We start from the raw sequence: 26,037 nt of genomic DNA, 5'->3' as shown, positions 1-26,037 counted from the left end.
GAAAGCCTAATTAGAGGTGCATTTGGGATTTTAACTGGCTTATCAAAACTAGATTTTTTTTTAGATGATTTTTTGTCACATTTTGACATCGTTCAAATACCAAATGTATTTACAAAAGTTTCATGCACAGTTTTATTTATACATATAATATTGTTCAGTAACCCAGACTATCCAGTCAGATATATTTTATTAATTCAGCTAAACTGTTAAAAGATGAATTGCGATTGCAATAAACTGCTAAAAGATGAATTGTGATTGCAATAAACTGCTAAAAGATGAATTGTGATTGCATATTGATGAGAATATTTGTTCTATGCTGTGTTAGCATGGTGAAGGGCTGGTAAGGTCAGGGTATTTTTAAAAATGCTGCTTGCTGGGAACAGTTGCAGCTGTAGATCTTAAATAGGTTGAAAATGACATTGCAGTAAATGTGTTATGTGATCTGAGACTTTCTGTCATGGAAGATAAAATTAATGAAGATCAATCACAAGAGATTTTTCAGCATACTAGGAAATCACTTTATGTTACCATTTTCTTGGAGTTACTAGCAACAAATCCCATGCATGTTTAAGAAATGGAAGACAGTCATGCAACTATACTGATGGCTCATTCACACCAGCAGCTGTGCTAAATGCATCGGTCATAGGTGTGCACTGGAAACAAAACTGCTGATGTACCAATAACCTCTTTTTTATTAGAACTTTATTGAAATTTCACAAATTACTTTTAATTGAATTCTGTTCACTGTGGCAGCATTGTGATGTAGGGATGCTCGGGCCGAAATTTGGTTGTTCGGATATTCTGCGAACACCGAACAATATGCAGTGTTCGGGGCAAATTCGAAAGCCTCCGTAGCACAGTTAAAGTCTGTGGGACATTAAAATGAAGATTCAAAAGTATTAATTTTAAAGGCTTATATGCAAGTTATTGTCATAAAAAGTGTTTGGTGACCCGGGGACCTGCCCCAGGAGACATGTATCAATGCAAAAAAAAGTTTTAAAAACTGACATTTTTTTGGGAGCAGTGATTTTAATAATGCTTAAAGTGAAATAAAAAGGGGAATATTCCTTTAAATTTTGTACCCGGGGAGTGTTTACAGTATGCCTGTAAAGTGGCATATTTTTCCCGTGTTTAAAACAGCCCCTGCACAAAAAAAAAATTGTGTGGGGGTCCCCCCAAATTCCATACCAGGCCCTTCAGGTCTGGTATGGATATTAAGAGGAACTCTGTGACATTTATTTTTAATGGCGTAGAGGTCCTCCTCAAAATCCATACCAGACCTAAATTTTAAGGGGAATCCTGCGTCAATTAAAAAAAAAAAAAAAATGGTGTGGGGGTCCCCCCAAAAATCCATACCAGACCCTTATCCGAGCACGCAACCTGGCAGGCTGCAGGAAAAGAGGGGGGGATGAGAGAGCGCCCCCCCTCCAGAACCGTACCAGGCCACATGCCCTCAACATGGGGAGGGTGCTTTGGGGTAGCCTCCTAAAGCACAGTGTCCCCATGCTGATGGGGACAAGGGCCTCATCCCCACAACCCTTGACCGGTGGTTGTGGAGGTCTGCGAGCAGGGGGCATATCGGAATCTGGAAGCCCCCTTTAACAAGGGGACCCCTTGGAATATTTCACTTTTATTGTTTCACTTTAAGCACTATTAAAATCCCTGCTCCCAAAAAAACTTCAATTTTTAAAACTTTTTATTGCATTGATACATGTCTCCTGGGGCAGGACCCCGGGTCCCCAAACACTTTTTATGACAATAACTTGCATATAAGCCTTAAAAATTAGCACTTTAAATTATTCATGTTCATGTCCCATAGACTTTAACAGTGTTTGTGTATTCTTCCAAATTTGCCTGTTCGTTATGTTCTGGTGCGAACCGAACTGGGGGGTGTTTGGCCCATCCCTATTGTGATGCACTAGTTCTTGTGTGGTACTCATTTTCACGGCATACCACAACGACGCAGTGGTTTGACATGACTTCATGTCAAATATGGAAAAATTGCATTGTCTTGGCGTTGGCGCAACCCAAAGCAAATTCAAGAAAAGGCTCAGGTATGTTTACACGTCAAACAGGGTGTGGTGAAACAAAAGCAGTTACCACCTGCAATAAGCAATGAATGCGCAAACCCATATTTTTCTGACCAAGATTGAATGATGGTTATTACCGTCAGTAATTCTTCCTGTGCGTTGAAATTTTCATATTCTCCACTGCTCAGCTCAGGTGCATTAAGCAAAAGCTCAGTATCTGCTATAGAAAGCAGGACTTTGTTTATTTCAACTAAGTAATCAGAGGAAAGAAACGAGGGCATGAATCCTGTAGAGGTATCGCTGCCATCCAGGCGAGGTTCAGTGTCATCCTATAGACAGATACAGGTTACCATTTTAGTTATGATTCTCAGTAAAATGAGGCTGCAGCTGAACTTAGAACACAATACAAATGGAGCTCAGTATATTTCATATAAATTAACAAACAGTGAGGCTTTTTCTAAGGAACATATAGTTTGCAAGATGAATTAGCAATGATTTAGTTATGAAATATAGGTTAATTCAGAACCACGTCTTAATGACTTTCTGAATAACCTATAGTATTCAAATGATCACATCAGACATATATATACACACACACACAGTATCTCACACCCCTCACATTTGTAAATATTTTATATCTTTTCATGTGGCATAGTAAAGTAGTGAGTAAACAGCTTGTATAACAGTTTAAATTTGCTGTCCTCTCAAAAAAACTCACACAGCCATTAATGTTTAAACCGCTGGCAACAAAAGTGAGTACACCCTTAAGTGAAAATGTACTATTTGGCCATTTTCCCTACCGGTGTCATGTGACTCGTTAGTGTTACAAGGTATCAGGTGTAAATGGGGAGCAGCTCTCACTCTCTCATACTGTTGGTGGGAGTGCCATGGTCTTAGGCTGCATGAGTGCTGCTGGTACTGGGAGCTACAGTTCACTGAGGGAACCATGAATGCCAACATGTACTGTGACATACTGAAGCAGAGCATGATCCCCTTCCTTTGGAGACTGGGTCGCAGGGCAGTATTCCAACGTGATAACGACCCCAACATACACCTCTAAGACGACCACTGTCTTGATAAAAAAGCTGAGGGTAAAGGCCAAGCATTTCTCCAGATCTAATCCCTATTGTGCATCAAACGGAAGGTGGAAGAGCACAAGGTCTCTAACATCCACCAGCTCCATGATGTCATCATGGAGAAGTGGAAGAGGACTCCAGCGGCAACCTGTGAAGCTCTGGTGAACTCCTTGCTCAGGAGGGTTAAGGCAGTGCTGAAAAATCATGGTGGCCACACAAAATTTTGATAGTGTGGGCCCAATTTGGACATTTTTACATAGGAGTGTACTCACTTTTGTTGCCAGCGGTTTAGATATTAATGGCTGTGTGTTGAGTTATTTTGAGGGCACAGCAAATTTACACTGTTATACAAGCTCTACACTCGCTGCTTTATATTGTAGCAAAGTGTAATTTCTTCAGTGTTATCACATGAAAAGATATAATAAAATATTTACAAAAATTTGAGGGATGTACTTACTTTTGTGAGATATATATATATATATATATATTAAAAGAGAAAGTTCAAAGGGTGAGGTGTACGTTGGTCACAGCAGTACGTGCAATAGCAATCAAGCCTTCCCAATTATCCTTATATTATAGAATAAATTGAGCGGGATTTCTGCACAAAAAAAATGTTTTAATGAAGAAGTTTAAAACACCAAAAAATTCAGGCAGTCATGGTCTTAGTTTTGGGCTAATACAGATCATGCCCTTCTTGAAAACCTCATGTCTATAAATGACCACATACATGGAACAATATATATAGAGAGCTCATCAGCATTCTATTAAACAATCTGGAATCAATTAACTGATAAATCATTGTGTGAAACATTTAGTGAATACATAATATAATACAATCCTGGAAGGAAACATCAACAGATATGACAATATTTCCACACCTCACAGATTATATCACTCGGGAATCCTACACAGAAAAACTGAAAATAAAAATGTATAAAATAATAAATTAATAAAAAAAAAAGTGAAAAAATAGATTTAATATGTACACAAAAACAATAATTAAATTAAAGACTAATTTTTTCAGGCTATGGTCATTCCATCATAGTAACTATGGGTCTATACCCATGAGCTACTCCATAGGTAAAGCACTACCACTACATTATATCTCCTGTTTTTCAGCTGAAGAGATCTACATATCTAATATATTAATTGGTCCACCTACGTATTTATTTATTATACTGTTTATTTTATAGCATCCTCCTCCTGACGATTGGCTTTAAACGCCATAAAACGCGGTGAGTCCACACTTGAGGGTGCCAGGTTATAGCCTGTATTATTATGAATTTATTCCATTCTCATTTTATATGTTTCACAATTCTATATTAGGTACTGTTCATTATGACAATCATGTATAATATTCTTTCTATTATTGTTCTTTGTACCAATCATGTCCTTTGATGTATGAATATTAAATATGTGACTATTTTGCATTGAATATGGTTATATCATGCATTATTTTGTACACAAGAAATATTTATTTATTTTTTTATTTTATTTTGCTCATTATAGGGATAGGGATTGGTTACACTCAATAGTCTCTATACAATTAATTTACAATATCCTTTGCTAACAGAGACACGCCTCATCTAAAGTCCCGTACTTATTCCTTTGTTCTTCTCCTTTTATATATCCTCTAGGGATGGAGGCATGTCTCTGCTATGTTTGGGTTGTCTTGGGTCATTTTTTGTTTCTCTTAATAATTAAATTAAATAATAAAAAAAAAATGTATATACATGAAAAATATATATATAGATAAACTGTGATCTGTAAACCTAATTAATAGTGTGCATGCCCATGTGATTCATATTAAAACATAAAAAAATTTAAATAAAATGTATGTTTTGATATGAATCACGTAAGCATGCAAACTATTAATTAGGTTTACAGACCACAGTTTATCTATATTTTTTTTTCATGTATATAAATTTGTTTTTGTTTTTTTTTTATTTAATTTCATTAATTATTGTTTTTGTGTACATATTAAATCAATTTTTTCACTTTTTTTATCAATTTATATTTTTATACATTTTTATTTTTTGTTTTTCTAATAGATTGCTGATGAGCTCTCTCTATATATATTGTAACATGTATGTGGTCATTTACAGGCATGAGGTTTTGAAGAAGGGCGTGATCTGTATTAGCCCGAAACTGTTACCATGACTGCCTGCATTTTTTGAAGTTTTAAACTTCTTCATTAAAATATTTTTTGTGTAGCAATCCCACTCAATTTATTATATATATATATATATATATATATATATATATACACACACACACACACACACACACACACACACACACACACACACACACACACACCTTTTTTTCTGGCACCTCCGCCCCAAAAACAGTGAGGGAGAACTGTATTTTTTATATAGTTTATTTTAGTAGGACGCCAGCCGTGGAGTGAACTGGTGGCCGCATAAGCGACAGCTTTTGTAGCTCTGGCTGCAGTCCTTACAGGGTGGAAGGCAGAGTGATATCATCTGTATTCCGCCTCTCCCTGCAGACCGGATAGCATGCTCCTTTTTGCCATTGGTTGCAACTGTGAGGAGCTGTGGTACAATGCTAGCCTGCCCTACTTGCACATTTTCCTGTGGAGACAATGCTTTTTTGTTAAGTTAATTATTCAGGGTTGCTAGAAAAGGGCTGTATGTGAATGCTGCTTGGATATGGGGGTGCCTGGCTATCTCTTTGCTCGATATGGGGATGTCTCTTTTGCTGGATATGGGGATTTCTCTTTGCTGGATGTGGGGATTTCTCTTTGCTGGATGTGGGGATGTCTCTTTGCTGGATGTGGGGATGTCTCTTTACTGGATATGGGGCTATCTCTTTGCTGGATATGGGGATATCTCTTTGCTGGATATGGGGATGTCTCTTTGCTGGATATGGGATGTCTCTTTGCTGGATATGGGGATATCTCTTTGCTGGATATGGGGATATCTCTTTGCTGGATATGGGGATATCTCTTTGCTGGATATGGGATGTCCCTTTGCTGCATATGGGCCTGTTGAAAGCATCTGTATGTGCCTCTGAGCTTACTTTGGTAAGTGTTGGACATTGCTAATGTTCTGAAAATTTTACTACATTGCCTTTTATTACCACATTCCATACAAATTACTTGTATAGCCCTCCCAAATTTATACTTGGTTCCCTGCTCTCTGAGATGGGCGATGCTGGGAGGTGTATAGGGGAGGATGGTCATAGAGCAGTTCTAGGGGTGGGTAGGGGCATATATATATATATATATATATATATATATATATATATATATGTGTGTGTGTGTGTGTGTGTGTATATATATATATATATTAAATAAAATACATTTAAAACTCAAAAGCCATTTACCTACTTTTGTGCTTTTGGGTATCATTAATCTCAGAAGACTAAAGACATCTTTTTTTCTAATAGACAAGGGAACAATTTAAAAGAAAATATTGTAGCAACTGTAACGTTTTGGATTTACCATTAACAGGGGTTCTAAACCTTCCATTTTCTACTCAAATTGATACACTACAACCAACAACAGGCAGGCATGTATTGTGAACACATACTGTATGTACAGAAATAATATAATTACAGTATATGTCAACAGGTACGGTATATACTGTAGTGTGAGAATGTTTGCAGATATGATATTGTTTAGAAGGTTTTTTTTTTACAGTAAAGCGAAATGCATTATCACACTGTAACTAATCAAATATAATAATTTACTGGTCTGACAACATTAAACTGAAACTTGACATTTACATTCTTTATTAGACTCTAAAGTTTACACTTTTAACTGGTGAGTTTTGCTTTGGCTTTTACTCCAATATTCAGATTTTGTGTATGTGTACATATGTACTAAAAGTAACACACAGTCAATTTGGTAAATGTAAAATCTCAAATAATGTCACCGCTTTACTAGATGATAGGCAATGAATGTACAGGAACAGTGGGGCGTGTCCAAGATGGCAGAGTGTACAGATGCTTATTCTGGAGCCCTGCTGCTGAGATAATCCTGCAATTCACCTGGCCGGGTTTCTCAACGTTCTGCATCGTGACAAGTGACAGTGGATGCCTTCTAAACAATCCGGACGTAGCAGAGGGGGAAAGAAACGTAGTTTTCCCCCGGATATACCTCCTGCAGTCAGCCTGGAGCCTCAGCGGTACAGCGAGCAGCCACCACATGCTAACATGGCGTCCCAGACGGACCCCCTGAAAGGATCTGCCAATTCTGTACCAGGGATACTGCAGGTTATGGCGGCTATCACTACCTGCCAGACAGCTGTTGCCTCCTGCCAACCTGCCCTTACCTCTAAAATTGGCGGTACAGCTGGACGACAAGACCTGGATAAGGTCCGCTCCCGGCTGACCTCGGCTGAAGCACGGGTGGGACATGTGGAGGATGCAGTAGAAGGAAACACTGGCGTGAGCCACTTCCTTCAATCCAGAGTTAGGGTGCTGGAACACAGGGCTGAAGACTCAAAGAACAGGTGTCGACGGAATAACATTTGTCTCAATGGCTTGGTGGAAGGCGCAGAGGGCAAGAACCCCACAAAGTTTGCAGAGGAGCTGCTCCGTTCTTTACTCCCTGTGGCTCAACTATCCCAACACTTTACGCTGGAGAGGGCCCATATGCCCCCGTATGCCACCACAACCCAGCCCGCAACAATCCCCTCCTTGTACTTTTTTTTATGCACCTCCTAAACTTCAGGTATCAGGATGAATTGCTCAGGGCTGCAAGAGCAGTGGGTGAATTGATTTACAAGAATAATTGCATTATGTTATTCCCAGATTACTCCAGAGACCCAGAAGCTCCGTTGCTCAGTTGATGTGGTCAAGCATGTCTCCGCTCCAAGGGGATTAAGTATAGTGTTCTTTTACTGGCCAAGCTGATGGTGAAACAATACGTTTTTTTTACCTCCCTGAGGGAAGCCCTGAACTGGCTGGAAACTATACCCTCCTTGGGCTGAAATTCTCCCAGGATGTCATTTGAATTTATAACTTCCCTGGATAAGTATGTACTTTTGGTTTGTTACTGACTGTCTCTACCTCTCTTGCAAAGCAGGCCAGCACTTTACTGATATCTGGGAGTTGGCTGACCCCTTTGCTGTTGGTATGTGATCTCAAAAGCTTTGCACTAGACAATGGCTAACATAGACATTTGCTGTGCCGTTTCTCCTGTTGGAGTATAAGTTACTAAGTGAAGTGTCCCTGGACCGGCCCAGGTGATTTCTTACAAACCCGGTTACGATGACATTGTAGCATCTCTTATGGAATATGTCTCCTCTTTTAACAAACTTTTATTTAACCCTTCTTTGTTGCTGGAGATTGGGTGATGCTGGGTTCTTGACTCTTGGCATACACACACACATGCCTCCCAGTCACTGGTTGCCTTCGGGGAGGTTAATTGGGGTCCATGCAGCCTCACCTTGGGTGGGACCTGCGGAGTGTGGGGAGGGGATTGCCAGCTGTTATTGGCTATTTTTTGTTTTCTTCGCAAGGTATGTTATTTAGTTGTCTGTTTGCAATTTTGAATGTTTTGCATGTTCCTTTATTGCATGGCTTTTCTCTTCATATCTATGACTACAGTGCTGGGTGGGCTTGGCTAGCTGGAGATGGCTGGCTAGCTGGATGGGTGGGCTGAATGCCTGGCGGGTTCCCTTGGATGGCTGGAGTACTTTTCCCCTGAGATCCATATAGCTGTTGTCTCTATAGTCTCCTGGAATGTGTGGGGGGTTAACTCTGCCCATAAAAGATCATTGGTCATTTCCGAAATATTTCCCCAAAATGTGTGTTCTGCAGGAGACTCATGAGCCTGAAGAAGGCCTGGGTGAGCTCACACTATCATACCACGTACTCCAGGGGGTCAGTATCCTGATACACAAGCAGCTGCCTTTTCAGTTCTTGGATATCATTACGGACCCAGGGGTCGATATATCGGCATGCATGCTCTGATTGCTAGTACTCCTTATGTATTCGTAGGAATTTATCTGCCGGCTCCAGCGGACTCTGCGTTACTTTCTAAATTTATGCAGTTGGCACTCAGCTATGGGGTGGAGGATATACTAGTGCTGGGAGATTTCAACTTGACTCCTTCTCCGGATCTGGACAGATTCCACTCTGCCCCTCACTGGGTCCCTTGCCTGGCCAACTGGGTGAGTACTTTCGATCTAACTGATGTCTGGCGCCACTTCAACCCTTCCCTTCGGGAATTTACATGCCATCCCGTTACCTTTCGTACTCTTTCTCGCATCAGTCTGACCTATGCCACCCACACTACTCGAGAAAGTCACAGACATTGCTATCCTGCCCAGGGGAATTTCAGATTATGCCTCCTTGCTGCTTAAACTGTCCTTTGGCCCCCTGGAGAGAGGCTGTGGAGGCTGTCCAGTTACTGGCTTGAGGATCAGGAGATTCAGGAGACCGTTCAGGAAGGGATCTGTAACTACTGGCTGGCTAATGCTAACTCTACTACTCCTCTGGTAACATGGAATGCTTTTAAGGCCTGGACCAGAGGAGAGTATATATATATATCTCGTATTGCTGCAGCAGGTATGAGATCTGTGCATTCTCTGGAGAGGTTAGAGGAGGATGCTAGGTTAAAAGAGGCAGTATATGTTGCACCTCCTGATCAAGTGGCCTATGGAGCCTAGCAATTTGCACTTAGAGAGGTATCCCTGTGTAGAGTTGAGAGGATGCAGAAATCATTTCTTAATATGGCTCAGAGGATCTTTGAGTATGGCAATAGAAGCGGTCGCTTGTTGGAATAGCTGGCCAAGGGGCAGTTTGATGTTACTCATATTAATGGAGTGAAGGATTCTGAAGTGGTAGTGCTGAGATCACCTAGTAACATAAACGGAAGATTTTTGCAATACTATCAGCACCTGTATTTCTCCAGGGTGGATTATACTCCTCAAGAGTTGTCCTCATACCTTGATTGTGACACACTGCCAACTCTTGGAGAAAAGACATGCATGGACCTGGGGTCTGATATTATCCTGGAGGAAGCGCAGACTGCTCTTTCAAAACTTCAAGCTGGGAAGACCCCTGGGGTAGATGGTCTCCCAATGGAGTTTTACTCCCACTATCAAGACCTGCTGGCCCCACGGCTTGTGTCCCTCTTTTCACTGGAAGCTCATCTTGATTCCATTTCTGAGGCATGGTGTTTGTTCTCAAACCAGGCAAGTACCCAGAGGATTGCTCCTCCTACAGACCAATTTCCCTCAAATGTTGATGCCAAGATTTTGTCAAAAAATTGGCAAATAGGCTATCTAAGGTCTTGGAGGAAGTAGTCCATGCTGATCAAACTGGGTTTATGCCTGGGAAGGGCACGTATATCAACATCCGCTGCCTCTTTCTTAACCTTTCAATATCCCATGCAAATAGTGGAAGTCGGGTCATCGCCTCATTAGACGCTGAAAAGGAGTTTGACTCTGTAGAGTGGACTTTCCTGTGGGAGTCATTACGCCATTTTTGTTTTGGACCCAAGTTCCTTCAGTGTATATGTATGCTCTACCTGGTGCCCAAGGCTCGTATTCAAACTAATGATAGGCTATCTGCATCCTTCCTGCTGAAGAGGGATACCCGATAGGGATGTCCCTTATCCCTGGCCCTTTTTACCCTGGCTCTTGAACCCTTGGCCATCTTAATCAGGAACTCTGAAGGGGAATGAGGGCGGGGTCCCTGGAGGAGAAAATCTTTCTGTACGCTCTTATATCTTCAAGACGCAGACGGGTCTTTGAAGGCGACGTTGGAGCTATTTCGGGAATCCGCATAAATTGGTCCAAATTGAGTCCCATTATTAAGTCCCATTACTCTGAGTAGATCAATTTAGGTTCTTGGGTATCCAGGTTCGACAGGATCTAACAAGCTTCACTGAACTCAACCTGCTTCCGGTTCTGTCCCAGCTTCGGGCCAGCTGGGCATCCCTACCACTGAATCTCATGGGACGTATAAACCTGCTTAAGATGTTATTCCTTCCTAAATTTCTATGTTTTTCCACAGCTGCCCAACCTGGATATCCAACTCTTTTTTTGAAGATGTGTATAAATGCATTGGTACATTTATTTGGGGGGGATCTACCCCTAGATTAGCTAGATCGACTCTGACTCTTCCTGTCTGGACTAGCACTACCAGATTACCAAATCTACTACTGGGTCGCTGTCCTAGTGACCGTCAGGTGGTGGTATGTGGTTTCCCAATCCAATGCTACCGTGTGAGGCAGCTGTCTTGGGGTCACTTCGAGAATTGGGCAATTTCATTTATAAAGGTCATCGGGCATATGGTAACCTGCCGCGCACTACAAGAATGACCCTTAAGGTTTGGACAGTGGCCAGATAGAGGATCATGAGTCCCAATAGATGGTCCCCCTTCTGCCCTCTCTCATTTTCAGATCTCTTCCTGATCCACAGATTTGGGATCGATATGGATTTAAAGTACTAGGGGACATTTTTTCAGCGGGGGTCTTACTCCCCTTCACAAACCTTAAAAAAAAATACCATTTACCTGGGTGGATGTATTTTAGGTATCTACAAATATGCCATGCAGCTCAGGGCCAGTTCCCGACCCCTCCTAGGCTGGTCATGGATCCCATCGAGGAGATGTTAGCCCAGGAACAGATGTCAAAACCTCTGTCCACTCTATACTTGAACTTACTGAGAGCTGACAAAATAGATAGGCTTTGAGATCAGTGGAAAGATGACCTTTCCAGACCTGGACAGAGATGATTGGGAGAACTGTTTACCAGATAGTATTAGCTTGTTGATTTCCTCAAAAGAAAAGTTAATACAGGTTAAATATCTACACATAGTTTATTACACCCCCCAGAGACTGCACAGAGTGTATCCACAAAGATTGCAGGACTGCCCTAGGTGCTGGAATGGAGTAGGATCGTATATTCACATGTTTTGGAGCTTCCCGATGATTGCCCCATGCTGGGAGGAGGTAGTGGATGCTATTAATGGCCGCCTCCAGTTGACTCTCCCTGTTTCCCCAGAATTGGTTCTTCTGGGTATCCAGGATGATGATCAGAGGCCTCGATGTACTAAACTATTACTAATGTGTCTTTTATTTTATGCAAAGAGGGAAATTGTATTGTGGTGGAGTGCCCCTTCCCCTCCCACTGTGGATTCATGGGAAAAATCAATAATGCTGTTTTACCACTTTATAAATTGACTTACCTCAATAGGAACTGCCCTAAGAAGTTCAACAAGAAATTAACTTCTTAGGGCAGTTCCTAAGAAGTTTATATCTGGACGGCTTAGGAAGGACACATTTCCTGCTGAAGGACTTTGATACTGTGGGGCTGATATGCCTTGTTGTTGTCCTAGCTAAAACAGACCATGGAATGGAATCTTCTGTGGGACCTAACTTACATGAATGTTGATTGTCGCTTAGTTGATCTGTACTCTATCACCTGCCTAATATGCTCGCCTGAACTATGTCTTTTGATTTAGTCCATTCTTGGACAAATTTGTACTATGCCTTGACTTTTTGTCTCAAAAAAAGGAACATTCTGTTTCAATAAAAAAAAAAAAATGTACAGGAACAGAGCTAAGAATACTAATGCTTGATGATACTCACCAGGCTGGAATTTTGTACTCCTAGATACATGGCAAACTGCTCTTCAATTTCTTCAAACCGTTGCTTCAATTTCCCACCATCTATCTCTGCTTGAGAGTCATGCTGAAGATCACTGCTCCTTTTTTGCAGTGCAATGAACTCCTCTCGATGTTCTTCTACTTCTTTGAGCAACTCCTGTGATGAGGAGTCAGGCTTTACTAATGTTTACCATTTACTAATGGTGAGCAAACAAACATACTAGTTACAGACTGGTAAAAGTAGCAGTCATTATATAGAAAGAAAAAAACTGTGAGACAGCGTTCAGGTGAGATCAGGTGGACTTTAGAGCTTAAAGTGTTTGTAAAGTTATTTTTGTTTTCTTTTAAAATAAGAAACATATTATACTTACCTGCTCTTCTCTGGACTCCTGCCTCTTGGCTCTTTCTCTTCTTGGTGTGTCAACAAAGAAAGCTGCTTCTTATTTTGGCACACCTGCAGGCTTGATTCCAAGCTGCACTGCCTGCCTCTATAGAAGCAGGCTGCTCCCAGCCAAGCCTATGAGAATGGGGAGAAGTGGAGAGAGCCACTACAGATGGACACAGTGATGGATCAAGAGTGGGCTCAGGTATGTAGAGAGGGGATGATACACATACTGAAACATTTCTTCTCATAAAGCAAGAAATGCATGAAAGTAAAAAACGTTTAAGCTTTATAACCACTTTAAGTGCAGAGATCAGGCAAACTTAGGAACTCAGTTGCAGAGAATAGGCAAGACTGGATGCTCAATTGAAAAAATTTGGTGGACTTTAGAACTTACAGAGATCTGGCAGACCTGAAAGTACAGGTGCAGTGATCAGGCAGACCTGACAGAGGTTCGGAGATCAGGCAGACCTGGGAGCTAAGATGTAGAGATCAGGTAGCCCTGGAAACTCAGATATAGAGGTCAGGTGAACTTTGGCGCAAAGGTGCAGAGATCAGGAAAATTTTAGAACAGAGAAGCTGAGATCAGATGGAGTTTAGAATGCAAAAGCAGAGATCAGGTGGATTTTAGAATGCAGAAGCAGAGATCAGGTGGACTTTATTTTACAGGAGCAGAAATCAGGTGGACTTTGAAATTCAGGATCTGAAATCAGGTAGGTTTTTAGAGCACAGGAACAGAGATCTGGTGGGCTTTTATTTAAAATGCATAATACTTACTCTTGTACTCCAACACAAAAAAAACCCATGCCTTTCAAGTGTATAAAAACTGACATCAAGAATACCTCACCTGAAGCTTCTTGTCATCCTCTGCATCCTGAAGGCCAGAAAGGCGATGCTCAGTCTCATTCATCCAGGAGAATAAGCGATCCTCCTGTTCATGCTGAGCAGTAACTGGGGAAAGCTTACTTCCTTGTCTTCTCCTAACTGTTTGAAGTTCCTGCATAACACCAAACATTGTTATAACAATGGAAAACATTCATTGTATGTGCTACATATTACATATGTATGACAAAAATATTTTAAAGATACACATATATTGGGTATTTAAAGTGATATTAAACAATCAAATGTTTTTACATTAAAATAAAAATATTGTTATAACTACCTGCTCTGTGCAATGGCTTTGAACAGAGCAGCCTCAATGTTGCTTCTTTCTGGTCCCCGGCTGGCACTTCTGACTCCTCCCCCCACCGATTGCCCCCCATAGGAAGCCACTTCCCATGGGGGTACTCAAGTGTACTTGCTCCCGAGCCGGGCTGTTTACATCTATTCAGACACACAGCCCAGCTCGGCCCCACCTTTTGCTGACAGGTTTTGACTGACAGTAGCAGGAGCCAATGGCTCCCACTGCTCTCAGCCAAGCCTATGAGAGCTGGGAGAAGAGAGAAGAGCTGCTGCAGAGTGCGTAGCGCAGGACCAAGATCAGGCTCAGGTGAGTATTTAGGGGGTACTGCGGGGGGAGGTGGGGGGTGGGGGTATAGCGCTAGAAAATGTTGACAGAAAACATTTTCAACTGTTGGTTATCTTGCTACTTAGCAATACCAATGTCTGGATTATGGCCCTGTTTGGATTTCAAGCTATGATGTCTAATCACTTCGGCCCCAGAGGATTTTACTATCCTCTTCCTGACCAGAGCACTTTTTGCGGCACTGCGTTGCTTTAACTGACAATTGTGTGGTCATGCGACGTTGTACCCAAACAAAATTGACCCCGTTTCTTTTCCACTAATAGAGATTTCTTTTGGTAGTATTTGATCACCTCTGCCGTTTTTATTTTTTGCGCTATAAACAAAAAAAGAGTGACAATTTTGAAAAAATATATATATATTTTTTTACAAAATAGAGGATAGTTATATGGCATTTTTATTTATTTATTAGTTATGGCGGTGATCTGCAATTTTTTTGGGGACTGCGACATTATGGTGACACATCGGACATTTTTGACACTATTTTTGGACCATTGTCATTTATACAGCGATCATTGCTATAAAAATGCATTGATTACTGTGTAAATGACACTGGCAGTGAAGGGGTTAACCATTAGGGGGCGGTGAAGGGGTTAAGTGTGTCCTAAGGAGTGATTCTAACTGTTAGGTGGCTGGACTTCAAGACAGAGGAAAGTGATCACTGCTCTCGAAGAGAGAGAGCTGTGATCACTGCCCTGTCACTAGGCAGAATGGGGAAATGCTTTGTTTACAACAGCATCTCCCCATTCTTCCACTCCGTGACATGATCACGGGAACCCGGCGGACATCGAGTCTGAGGGACCTGCGGTCACAGAGACAGTGGCAGGCACGCATGCCGACGACACCAATTCGTAAAGGGGACGTGCCCGTATGCCCTTTTGCCTACCAGCACCATTCTGCCGACGTACATCGGTGTGTGCTGGTCGCAAGTGGCTAATAAAAATTCCTTGCAGATGTAAACAGTTGTAAACATAATCAGGCTGTGATCAACTGGCACAGTCCTAGCATGTTCTATAGTGAACTAGCCAGTTAAAATGGTAACAAAGGTAGTGATCTAACTAAATTAACAATGGTATAAAAAATGTGCAATATAAAAAAAAACTATTATTCATTTAAAAGGCGGTCTTGCAAGATATTATGTAATTTTAGCTTCCAAGAGTTTGTTATTCCCCAGTTCTAGAAATTCTAGTCTGCCCATACATGCTGACAGCCAGAACAATATGACATAATAATTTCCACAATATGAACCAATAATACAGTGCAAGTTCATATTTCCAACTCAAAAAATGTAACATTATCACAGCAAACATAGAAACATCTCAACCAGAGCACATATATGAACACATTTCAACCAGATATACAAAGTTTGTGGACACATGACCATCATGCCTATGAGCTTGTTGGACACATTCTACTCCAAAACCTGGGGTATTAATATGGAGAACATTTGTGAGGTCAGATACTAATGTTGGAACAAAAAGACCAGCCTCACAATTCACTTTATCCAAAAAGTTTTTCAATAATATTGAGGTAAGGGTCCAGTCTCTCAAGCTTACTAGCTATGAGATATCTATTATTGACACACACTGTTAGGGTTCATGCACACATACAAGTGAATGGCTGTATTAAAACATGATGATTTTTTGCACTACCGTTAACCCAGACACACAGGTCCAATGTATCTGCTCCAAATGCGTAACTTTCATGTTTGGAAAATATGTCAGATGCATTGGTGTTTAAAAGAGTATGACGATTCATTGTATGGAAGGCTATATGTGGAACATTCAGCTTCCTGAGCATAGGAAAGCAACAGGAGATTTATGCTAAGCATAAAAATGCATATTTTAGTCTGTGTGCAATAATCCTTAATAGTGTATTCCAGTGTTTCTTAAACTTTTTTGTCTTGAAGTGCACCAAAAAGATCCAAAAGCTTTCACGGCACACCTGAAAAGATTTAACAATTTTTGTAGTGAAGAACTTATTTATTTTTACATATATATTTCATTTTAAATTTAATGTAAAGGATGTGCCTGCTTTCGAGAGCAAATCATATTGAAGCGATTGTAATCTTTTTTGTACTTTCACTTGCTTCTATGCTTTTCATTTAACGGTTTCTCTTTCAGAATTCCAGACTTGATTAAGTATTTCTCCATCGCTAGACAACGAACAAACTTTATTTAGAAGCATATAAGTTGGAATGGAATGGTCTCTATTATTATAATATAATTAGAGCGATTGAGTTCTCCTGAGATCTCGCACAAGTCTTGCGTTACGAAAAGGAATCAATGAATGCCAGACAGACAGGGATTGGGTTTTTATATATGTTACTTTTTTTACTTTTGCAACATTGATTTACCATTTAATTTTTCGATATGTTCAAGGTTTCAAAATGCTAGCAATTTAAAATATTTTCTCAAAACTCCCACGGCATACTTGTAAATCTCACGAGGCACACTAGTGTGCCACAGCAAACAGTTTGAGAATAATTGGTGTATTCCATACCAGTTTCACACTAAACCCTAAAATATGTGTTTTGGATCTTCTAAATGAAGAAAACTGAATGCCTCATGTTCATACATCAGTTAACAGACTTCTATAGGTGGAATCTAAACTTATTGTTGTAATAACTAACCAATCTTGTATTATTTTGTGGTATTTTTCATTATTAACTCTATTACAGTTGCACTGCAATGTCAAGGAAATGTACCCCCTTTTTTATACAATACAGAAAGGTGGCCTAATTGAATGCTTTATACTTGATCATACTGCATTATCGAGAATGATGTCATTGTTCATATACTGTGAATCATTGTATGTACAGTTATTCATGTGGATCCACTGTAGTTCTATTTTTGTTTACTACCGTGCTCTCTTGAGTGATACTACTAGAAGGACAAAAGGTAGTGTTTTTTAATTGTGTATAAAGCCTAGGTTCACCTTTAAAAAAACAAACAAATAAATGCACATATTTGCAGGAACACAAAGGGCGCATTTATTTATTTTATGTAGGAGCCTGCAAAGCATTGCACTTGTGACTAGTGGACCGTAGGTGCAATGCCAGGCTCCTGCAGACTCTTCCTTTAGCTCCCTGTCCTTACAGAGGTACAGGCTTTCAGTTGCAGAGTTGGAAAAAGTGTCAAAAGATCACCACACTCGTGTTCCAGTGAGAACTACAAGCCTATCTGTCATGATGGCAGACAGAACTTATAGTTCATCCATTCACAGATCTCGCCATTCTAAAAAGTGACAATAGCTGCAGGTGTGGGGGGGGGGGGGGCTGAATGCTGTCACAGGGTAAAGGGGGGGGGGGGTGTCACTCTATGTTTGCTGGAGTTTGTTTGCTACAGATGCTACACTCTACAATACGATGGAGTTAGCCATTAATTTTCTAAGTAAAAAAGAAAGATATCTCTACAAATAGCTATCTGATTAGAAAACGATGCATGACTGTCCTTCACAATCAGCATAAATTAATTCTGAATAAAAATGTGTCTCTTGATTCATTGGCCTTAAAGGCTGATAGCTTCCTGTGGCAATGTGAGAAAGGAGGGACCCATCTTGCATGAGCCAGTTTACTGCAAAATTTGATCATAAAAAAACTATCTTGGTAAAAGTTCAGCCTTTCTATTAAGGCGTAGGGGATGTAATAAAAAACAGTAAAATAAACCATTCCCATTACAACCAAAATAACTGTTGTGAGAAACATTGTATCTGGGATTTCAAGCATGCTCTGTTAATAACCCTGAAAACTATAACACCCCAAACAGAGTATAAAATAGAATAATGTTTGATTACAACCGTAACACTATTGTATCTCGTCTGTAAGAGCAGCAGCTCCAGTCGGATTTTCTCTCTCTGAATGTCATCCATTGGCTGCTGAAGAAGTTGTTCTCCTCTGCGTAGAATGTCTTCAATACGAGTCTTTTTGTCATCAATCTAATTAGATGAAATACAGGTGATATAATGAATCTGTGCTCATATAAATATGAAATGAATTACCCGAACAGGCAGAGCCTCTGAAGGACCCTTATTTGCTTGAGACCACAATACATGGGCCAGCTATTTCAAATTCAAATGATGAAACACTATTAAAAGATATTCAGGCAGTGTAGTGGCTTAATTATAAAAATCAATGCCAACTATTTAAAGGAAAACTCCACATTTGTTAAAACAATAAAACAAAAATATATAGTATAGTCTAACATATATACAGTAACTGCTACATACAATTAAAATGATCTTTCTATTTCAGTGTGCAGCTACTGAATTTTTATGATTTAAAAAAAAAATTAAAATAAATCATCGTTGCATCCTTTTAGTATGGGAACCTGGTGACATTCCGTACACTAATCCTGTATAATATGCCTGCTAAAGTAGTTCTTCCTGTGGGTGTGATTGATTTACTCCTTTTCTCAGAAGTCTGCACTGAGTTAAAAGTTACATTTTAGGCATGATACTCCATGGAATACTACATCATTGCTCATTAGAATATTGTGATTTGCTCAGGTTGATATAAGGACAACAGACCTTCTCATTCACAAATCAGTCTGAGAAAAGGCATGGTGAGGAGCCATTCACAGCATAACACAGCCCCACCCTTAACTTCCCTACATAACATTTTATGTAGCTGCCAGGGTGAAAATGAAAGTAAATACTATGGAGTGCCAGTTAAATAATAGCTCCGAGTCTGGCACGGCTGCTAAGATCACAACCAAGTTAGTGGTGACCAGTAGCAGCCTCTGGATTTTTGGATGCCTACAAGTAACAGAGGCCTATAACATGGATAAAATACATTAAATGCACACATAAACTTCTAGGAAGATTAAAAGATGAAATCTTTAAAGATGAAAGTTGGAGAGCCAGAGGAACTTTATTATGGCCCTATCATGTCCCCTTTGCATTACCCATATCAAGTAGGAAATTCATGCAGATGCATTTAGTGTGGTGATCTTTGGACAGCTGAACAACATGTCCCCAACAATGTTTTTACTTGCCGGGGTGATTGGTTCACTGGTCTTCTGTATTGACACAAGTTTTATGCATCCTCAGAAACAGTAGTGTTATTTTTCCTCTTCTAATATTTTTTCATTAGATTATTGGGATTCATTCAGGTATTATAGGGAAGGCAGATTAAAAAAGTCAAGGAGGGAAGTTTTGCAGATTCATCAATTACAGTGATCTGGGACAGCTGTTGTGCCTTCTATTGTATGGATAGACTAACTTTCACATACAATCCATATTGACTAATGTAGCCCATAGGTGATTCCGTTTTTTTCATTCAACCTGCAGGTTCAACAAAAAAAAAACTGACCCGATTCTCTCATCCACACATTTGAGGTGGCTGGGGGAATTCTAACTGCTGAGCTATTGTACTCTGACAGTGGTCAGAATACACTGATCGGTGCCACTGTCCCCATACATGGATCAAAATTCGGCCTGTCCCTGCTGAACTTAGATCCATGTATAGCTGGAGAAGTATAGGCTTTGCAAAAAAAAAAAAAAAAAAAAAAAAAAAAACGTATACTCACCTAGGTAGATGCATCCATCCAGTGCTGCATCTGTCCCCCACAGGCTCTGCAGTGAGAACTAAACAATCAAACACTGTGATTGATTAGTCCCCCCCTCCACAGGACTTTCAATCTCTGACTCTCGGCTCTGCCCCTCCAGCTCACAGGAGTGCTGGGCTGTGGAGGGGGTGGAAGAGACTGGCTGGGGCTCTCAGCAGATTGCAGAGAGGCTGAGCCAGTCCATGCTTTTGTGTGGATCCTGATCATATGGTCAGGTTCTTTTCAGAGCCTGTTATGTCAGCCAACAGTGGGCTGACATCCCACAGCCCTCCTAAATTGTAATCCACTAATAAGGGGATGTATTGGCCCTGCCATATAGAAGTGATAGCAATAACAAAGTCCTTTCCATCAGGTACAGGTCACATTATAATCAAAAAATCCATTTGAGGCTAAACAAGGTACAGATGACCTTTGGTCATTTCAAGAGAAATTATGAAAATGGTCACCCCAAAATCAGCCATGTCACACAAAACATGTTTCTATCATTCTGTTACTTACAATCATGTGATTAAGAAATATTCATTGAATCTTTGTTGAAACTTTCTCAAATGTAGCCTATGTATGGTTGGCCTTACACAAGCCCAGTATTTGGTTTTGCACGCCAAATGAAATCAACAATACAGTCCAGTGTTAGAGCATTGAGACACCAAATTTCCCAGAAGCCAATATTAAATCAGCCTGTAAGGAAACTTTGTGCTGCACTCAGAAATTAATTTGATCTATTTATGGTCTTTGTTCTCACCTTTTCACTCTCTGTAGGTGACTGTAGACACCTCTCCAGAACCTTTTGGACAACAAGAAGCTCAGACTCAAAGACTTCAAGTTCAACAGCTGTGGCCTCAGTAGGTACAGATCCTTCTCCTGGACTTTGTGCTAGGGCATCATGATTCACAAGCATCTGGATAGGACATATAAGATTAAACAAAAGCCTACTATGCATACCCATAAGGTTTATTTTAACAAGACCTGCCTCAGAGACAGCTTCAAATATATATATATATATATATATATATATATATATATATATATATATATATATATATATATATATATATATATATATATATATATATATATATATATATAAAATGTATAAATTTAACTTATCGACCCTGTTCAATTTTATTCCACTAAAGGATTTGTGTCCTACATGTTGGTAAATAACAGGATCACTCGTTTTTTTGCATTGGACATATAACTACAGCTAGGCACACAACAACATACCGTATATACTCGAGTATAAGCCGAGATTTTCAGCCTCTTTTTTGAGGCTGAAAGTGCCCCCCTCGGCTTATACTCGAGTCATCGCTGTCTGCCCGCTCGATCAGCGTGTCGAGCAGACAGACAGCGGCCATTCTATAATTCAAAAGCCGCGCCTCCGGCTCCGCCTTCGCCTGTGATAGGCGGAACACTGAATTTCCCAGCAGCCTGTGTTCCGCCTATCACGGACATCGTATCATCCTCGTACTACGGACGAGGATGATACGATGTCCGTGATAGGCGGAACACAGGCTGCTGGGAAATTCAGTGTTCCGCCTATCACAGGCGAAGGCGGAGGCGCGGCTTTTGAATTTTACAATGGCCGCCGAGGCGCCGACGAAGAGGGCACGGGACGGAGGCAAGGCAAGGCACGGCACGGGACGGGACGGGACGGAGGCAAGGCAAGGCACGACACGGGACGGAGGCAAGGCACGGCACGGGACGGAGGCAAGGAGGCAAGGCACGGGACGGAGGCTCGGGACAAAGGCTCGGGACACAGGTAGGCTGGACACACACACACACACACACACACACACACACACATGGATGGATGGAGACACACACACACACAGGGATGGATGGATACACACACACACAGGGATGGATGGATGGATGGAGACACACACACACAGGGATGGATGGATGGAGACACACACACACAGGGATGGATGGATGGATGGATGGAGACACACACACACAGGGATGGATGGATGGATGGACACACACACACACAGGGATGGATGGACGGACACACAGGGATGGACGGACACACAGGGATGGACGGACACACAGGGATGGACGGACACACACACAGGGATGGACAGGCATGTCTCACCCTCGGCTTATACACGAGTCAATACGTTTGCCAGTTTTTTGGGGGGTAAATTGGGGGCCTCGGCTTATATTCGGGTCGGCCTATACTCGAGTATATACGGGTAACTACTTAATGAGAAGTTTTTACTTTTTCTGAAAGCAAAATTCTGGCCAGAAAAAAATAACAGTCACCCTGGCTTCACACTCAAACACATAATGGTGCGGATCACATGTAAAGTTTGTGCAATGCAAATTCAGCCATACAGTTGTAATGCTAAATTCGCATTGGATTCACACAAAAAAGGTGCAGGGACTTTTTTTTCCCTGCACTCTAAGCGATCTCATGGGTGTTCACACCCATGCAATTCGATTCCTGTCCGAATCCACAGTTCGCACTGTGATCTGTGGGTGTCATTAACTTTGTATTGACACCAGCAGCGGTTTGCAGAGGGCAGTGTGAACTGCCTGCAGGGGAGATGCAATGCGGGAACGGGCACTGGGTAGCCCTGGTTCCCACATCGCAAGAGTATGAACCCAGGCTAAACTACATTTCAGCTATTCTGCCAAGCTAAGTTACTCCACACAAGATAGGGCATATGTTGTCCGAAAACCTCATAAAAAAGTGTCTATAACTTTGTATTATATAAGATGAAGTATATACATAAAAAATGGTTTTCAACATATTTTATATAAATATCTGAAAAGAGTGGTGTGCATTTGTATTCAGCCCCCCTGAGTCAATACTTTGTAGAACCACCCTTTGCTGCAATTACAGCTGCAAGTCTTTTTGGGGATGTCTTTACTGACTTTGCACATCTAGAGAGTGAAATGTTTGCCCATTCTTCTATGCAAAATAGCTCAAGCTCTGTCAGTTTGGAAGGAGAGTGTCTGTGAACAGCAATTTTCAAGTCTTGCCACAGATTTTCAATTGGATTTAGGTCTGGACTTTGACTGGGCCATTCTAACACATGAATATGCTTTGATCTAAACCATTCCATTGTAACTCTGGCTGTATGTTTACAGTTGTTGTCCTGCTTGAAGGAGAACATCCGCCCCAGTTTTAAGTCTTTTGCAGACTATTTATATATTTTGCTCCATCCATCTTCCCATCAATTCTGGCCAGCTTCCATATACCTGCTGAAGAAAAGCATCCACACAAAATGATGTTGGCACCACTATGTTTCACGGTGGGTATGGTGTGTTCAGGGTGATGTGAAGTGTTCGTTTTCCGCCACTCATAGAGTTTTGGTTTTAGGCCAAAAAGTTCCATTTTGGTCTCATCTGACCAGAGAAAATTCTTCCATGTGTTTGCTGTCTCCCCCACATGGCTTCTTGCAAACTGCAAACGGGGTTTCTTATGGCTTTCTTTCAACAATGGCTTTCTTCTTGCAACTCTTCCATACAGGCCAGATTTGTGGAGTGCACAACTAAAAGTTGTGCAGTGGACAGGTTCTCCCACCTGAGCTGTGGATCTCTGCAGCTCCTCCAGAGTTACCATGGGCCTCTTAGCAGCTTCTCTGATTAATGCTCTTCTTGCCCGGCCTGTCAGTTTAGGTGGACGGCCATGTCTTGGTAGGTTTGCAGTTGTGCCATACTCTTTCCATTTTCAGATGATGGATTGAACAGTGCTCCGTGAGATGTTCAAAGCTTAGGATATTTTTTATAACCTAACAATGCTTTAATTTTCTCCACAGTTTTATCCCTGACCTGTCTGGTGTGTTCCTTGGCCTTCATGATGCTGTTTGTTCACTAAGGTTCTCTAACAAACCCCCTGAGGGAATCACAGAACAGCTGTACTTATACTGAGATTAAATTACACACAGGGGGACTCTATTTACTAATTAGGTGACTTCTGAAGGCAATTGTTTCCATTAGATTTTAGTTAGGGGTATCAGAGTAAATGAGGCTGAATAAAATGCACGCCACACTTTTCAGATATGTATTTGTAAAAAAAAAAAAATGTAAACCATTTTTTATTTTCCTTCCACTTCACAATTATGTGCCACTTTGTGTTGGTCTATCACCTAAAATCCCAATAAAATACATTTACGTTTTTGGTGGAAATATGACAAAATATGGAAAATTTCAAGGGGTATAAATACTTTTTCAAGGCACTGTAAATATCACAGTGCAGAAAAATGGATCAGTGATAGCAAAAACATCTGTAAAAGATAATATCACGATCAATTAGGTCAATTTGACATCAAACTGCATGAAGTGTAAGCAGAAGACCCCAAGCCACTAAATTTCACAAAACATATAAACACTAGAAGGGTAATCAATATAAGGGAATGTATCCTACAGGATGTTACACACTTAACGGCTGAGTTGCACATATTTTTGGAGGTAAAAATTTATTTATTTTTTCTTTTGCAGAAACCTGCAGAGCATTGCACCTACAATCAGTGGATCACAGATGAAATGTCAGGCTCCTGCATTCCCTTTTCCTACAGCTCTGAGCCCATGCCACAGATTGGGCTGTCCGTTTCAGAGCTGCAGGAAGAGTGAATGGAGTACGAGGGCGCTATTCAGCCTCCTCTCAGTCCATTGAAAACTACTAGCTGTCTCCTGTGGTGGAAGATGGGATTTGTAGTTTATTCATATGTAGAATGCTGATTTTAAAATGTAACAGCGGGTTCAGGGAGAAGAATGCTTGCCTGCTATCATCAGGGGAGGGGCTGAAGAGCCTACTGCATAGTAACATGTTATGCATTATACCCTAAATATGGGTGTAACATGTAGCATGTTAATACGGGTGAACTTATCCTTCAAATAGTTATCTGGAGCGTTAAGATCAGATTAGATAAATCTACAGGATGGACACTAAACATTTTAATAAGGCAGTGTAGATAGCAGTGGTGAAGTACAAATGCAGTAACCCATAGCAAAAGAAGAGTGGAAAACTCTTTAATAATTTAGCATAGATAGCAGTGATGAAGTACATATGTAGTAACCCATAACATGCAATCACATTAGTGAAGGATAAATTGCAGTCAGTTGATATGGTTACTGCACTTTGTTTGCCTTATTAAATAAGTCCAATTAGGCTTAATTCACTATAATGAATGAGTTATGATAATTGCATTAGTTAATTAACCCTAAGATAGTTTTCACCTAAAATTGTTTTTTTTTAAACACAGATTTTGATTAAATATGGAATCTTTATTTTTTTCACAAGATATTGGCTTTTTATTGTGCAAAACCCCTATTTTCTATGAACTGTTATAATATTTCAGTAAAGTATTGTTTTATTACCACCTCAGACAGCTCTCCTGGTCTTCACAACAGACACCTTACTGAACCTTAACTTGTGTGATAATCATTGTGAACTGACTTTTAATTGTAAATTCCTCAAAAAGTATGCTAAACACATCTGATTCAAGCAATAATGCCTTTAGCAAATTGAAAAATATTTTTTGGGATACAAAACAGTGAGTAAGTTGCAGTAATAAAAATGCATGTATTAGGCATTTATGAATTGTTGTTATTTCCTGAAGGAGTGCCAGTGGAGTGGTTTAAAAGAACTAAAGCCCCATACACACTATCAGATGATCTTCTGATTTTTGTCTTCAAATTTATCAAAACCATGTAGTACAAGGGCCTGACTGATTACATACAACCTGAAACTCTTAAGGTTTGACCTCATATTAGATGGTTTTGGTAAATCTGAAGGAAAAAATCAGCAGAAAATCTGATGTGTATGGGGCTTAACTCTAAGCCATTTGAGGCCATGCTGTGATTGCAAAAAATAAGTTTGCCCAATGGGGTGCAAAATGATGTCTTTGCATTTATGTTTC

At 40.6% G+C, this 26,037-nt stretch overlaps 1 protein-coding gene across 9 annotated transcripts in view; it reads right to left on the bottom strand.

The window, feature by feature from the left end:
- Window positions 1-26,037, bottom strand: part of UTRN (utrophin) — a 945,243-nt gene that overhangs the window by 572,945 nt on the left and 346,261 nt on the right. For 8 of the 9 annotated variants that reach the window (XM_077486405.1, XM_077486408.1, XM_077486406.1 and 5 more), the window contains 5 exons: window positions 20,910-21,065; window positions 18,399-18,536; window positions 13,923-14,072; window positions 12,677-12,850; window positions 2,168-2,359 (listed from right to left, as the gene is read on the bottom strand). In XM_077486405.1, the coding sequence (XP_077342531.1) occupies window positions 2,168-2,359; window positions 12,677-12,850; window positions 13,923-14,072; window positions 18,399-18,536; window positions 20,910-21,065 (810 nt within the window). The remainder of the gene's footprint in view (window positions 1-2,167; window positions 2,360-12,676; window positions 12,851-13,922; window positions 14,073-18,398; window positions 18,537-20,909; window positions 21,066-26,037) is intronic. The other variant, XM_077486411.1, reaches the window with a different exon arrangement.

Source organism: Lithobates pipiens, unplaced genomic scaffold, assembly GCF_037356315.1.
Source record: "Lithobates pipiens isolate NorthernLeopardFrog02 unplaced genomic scaffold, aLitPip1_a1.2 Scaffold_18, whole genome shotgun sequence".
Classification (NCBI taxonomy): domain Eukaryota; kingdom Metazoa; phylum Chordata; class Amphibia; order Anura; family Ranidae; genus Lithobates; species Lithobates pipiens.
Note: the sequence above shows the minus strand (reverse complement) of the source record. Positions and strands in the feature narration are given on the sequence as shown.